The 2,372-nt window shown below is 47.7% G+C and overlaps 1 protein-coding gene across 1 annotated transcript in view; it reads left to right on the top strand.

The window, feature by feature from the left end:
- Nucleotides 1-8: 8 nt before the first annotated feature.
- Nucleotides 9-2,372, top strand: part of N4BP1 (NEDD4 binding protein 1) — a gene marked incomplete at its 5' end in the record, with an annotated part of 67,580 nt that continues 65,216 nt past the window's right edge. Inside the window, 1 exon segment of the mRNA XM_006154793.2 lies at nt 9-93. Coding sequence (XP_006154855.2) covers nt 9-93 — 85 coding nt within the window.

Raw genomic sequence — 2,372 nt, 5'->3', positions numbered from 1 at the left:
GCGGGGCGGGGCGCGCTCGGGGCCGAGGAGCCGCTGCCCGCGCGCATCTGGCTGCAGCTCCGCGGGGCGCAGGAGGCTGTGCACAGCGCCAAGGTGAGTCCGGCCGCCGCCCCCGCGCGCCTGCCTCCCCCGGCCGGGCCGCGGTCTCCTCTCGGGGACACGGCGAAGCGCTGTGGTTCAGAGCGCAGACCCCGGAGCCGTCGCTCACGAGCCATGTGCCCTTGGGCTAGCGGTTTAATCGCCGAGCCTCAGTTTCCCCGCTTGGCAAGTGGCGCTGACGAAAGCACCCATCCCAGAGTGCGGTCGCGATGAAAATAGTGTCGTAGTCACGCGAGGAGCTCAGGCCCGCTCGGAAAACGCGCGGCGAATGCTGTCTGCTGTGATGCGCAGGGCCTGAGGGCTGGGCCCGCAGCCTCCTCGGCCATGTCGGCCTTCTACCCCTAGGCCTTCCCTGGGCTTCTGCACCTTTTAGGATCTCAATCCACCTTGAGAATGGGGGCGGGGGGGGGGACATAATAGCAGGGAAATGCGCAGAGAATGCCAAGCAGAGATAGGATGTTTACTAATACAGTGGTGTTCAAAATAGCAGTGTTGCGTCTAGTGATCTTGTGTACATTTAATATTTGTGTAATGGTTATGGACGTTCACTAACTCCGTCAGAAGGAATAATGCGACCCTTACAACGTCCATGAGGTAGATTTTTACATCTTTTTTAAAAAATCAACAGCTGGGGAAACTGAAACTCAAGTGGGTGGTGACTCACCGTCTGTGTAAATCAGCATTTCATACATTTACCTACTCCACACCTCCCTCCTTCCCTAAACTAAACTACAGCAATAGAGTACGTCCCTCTTCCCAGGTACCTAAGTTTCCCCTGGTGTTCCCATTTCCGACATAGCGAGTTTATTTCAGAGCCCTTGTTCTTGGTACCTGCCTCCCAAATGAAGACCTCTTTCTCCAGGGAGAAAAATGCTTCCCCCTCACCCCCCAATCCTACTTTAAACATTTCTCAGTGCCCTTAAGGAGTCTGAGTAGTTGTGTCTCCTTGTCATTCTTAGGTTTAACAGCAGCAATGAAAAAGTGGATTGTTGGGTTTAGCAGGTTTATAGGAGATGGGACACTTTGCTGTATGATAGTTCTTCATAGCTTAACTGAAATTGTAGGCAACGAATCAAGTTTGCTTTCCTGAGCTTAGTTTTTTTAAAAAAAAATTTGTCCTGTTTCAAACAACTGGTCTGACTGCTTCCCATTTTAAAAATATTTTGTCCTATTTCAAACAACTGGTCTGACTGCTTCCCATTTCCCCTTCTCCAGCTACTCAGTTTCTCCCACTTTCCCGAGCTTAAAAAGTAACATGCCTAGGTCCTGTTAGTTGTCAAAGTCTCTTACATGCATTCTTTCTTGTTCATTGCCTTTCCTACTATTAAAATCTTCCCTGTTTGCTATGTGTCCCTTTCCTTGTTTTATTGCCTTTATTTTTGTTTCTTTCCTTCCTGGTTCAGTTTGCATTAGTCTGTGTTTTCTCATAAAAAGTTATTCTCCCACCCAGGGCTCTGTTAGAGACTCTGCCACCCATCTCATTCAGCCTAAATTTCTTTGACTTAAAACACTTATTGCTCCAGCCTCACCATGCTTCCTCAGTATTGTGTTTTGGCAGCTCTCAGCTTCACAGCTTAAAACTTGCCTGTAGTCTGAGGACCAGCTGATGGCGTAGGGGTACTTCGCTGGACTCCCAAGTAGTGGACTGCAGTTTGAGTCCCAGACCTGGAGACTTAACATATGCGTGTGTTTCCACAATTCCTGTGGAAGAGAAGGGATTGCAGTGTGGTCATCACCCCTTGGGGGGGGGTGGTGATTTCTAGCTTTCAGTCTCTAACAGATCCCTGTAGCAGAAATCTCTCTAAAACAAACAAAGCAAAACAAAACAAAACTTGACTGTAGTCTGGTCTCAGTTCAGTCTACTCCTGGTTCTGCTTTTACTCAAGACCCACCCCAAGCGTGAAAAGTGCTTCCTTTGCTCTACTAAACAGCAGCGCCAGTCCTGCCAGACTCCCAACTCCAGTGCTCCTGACTGTCTCTGCCTCACGTTTTAGCACAAGCTCATTGGAAAAGGTGTGTCTTACGGTATCTTCCTAGCTTGTGTCACCTGCTGGTTTATCTTTACTGTGTATATTACTCATACGCCAAACCTTTGACTTGCAATCTTTTTTTTTTCCTTGATACTCACAGGTAAGAGTAAATGCCACACCCAAAAAGCCTTTTCATTTTTGTTTATTCGTATTAAAGTTATTTTATTTTATTTTATTTTTGAGGAGGAGAAAACCAGTAACTTGATTTTAAGATTAAGAACAAGAAAGCAAAGTTGGTTCAGC

This window comes from Tupaia chinensis, unplaced genomic scaffold, assembly GCF_000334495.1.
Source record: "Tupaia chinensis unplaced genomic scaffold, TupChi_1.0 Scaffold000422_1, whole genome shotgun sequence".
Taxonomy (NCBI): Eukaryota; Metazoa; Chordata; class Mammalia; order Scandentia; family Tupaiidae; genus Tupaia; species Tupaia belangeri.
This window is presented reverse-complemented; position numbering and strand designations above follow the sequence as displayed.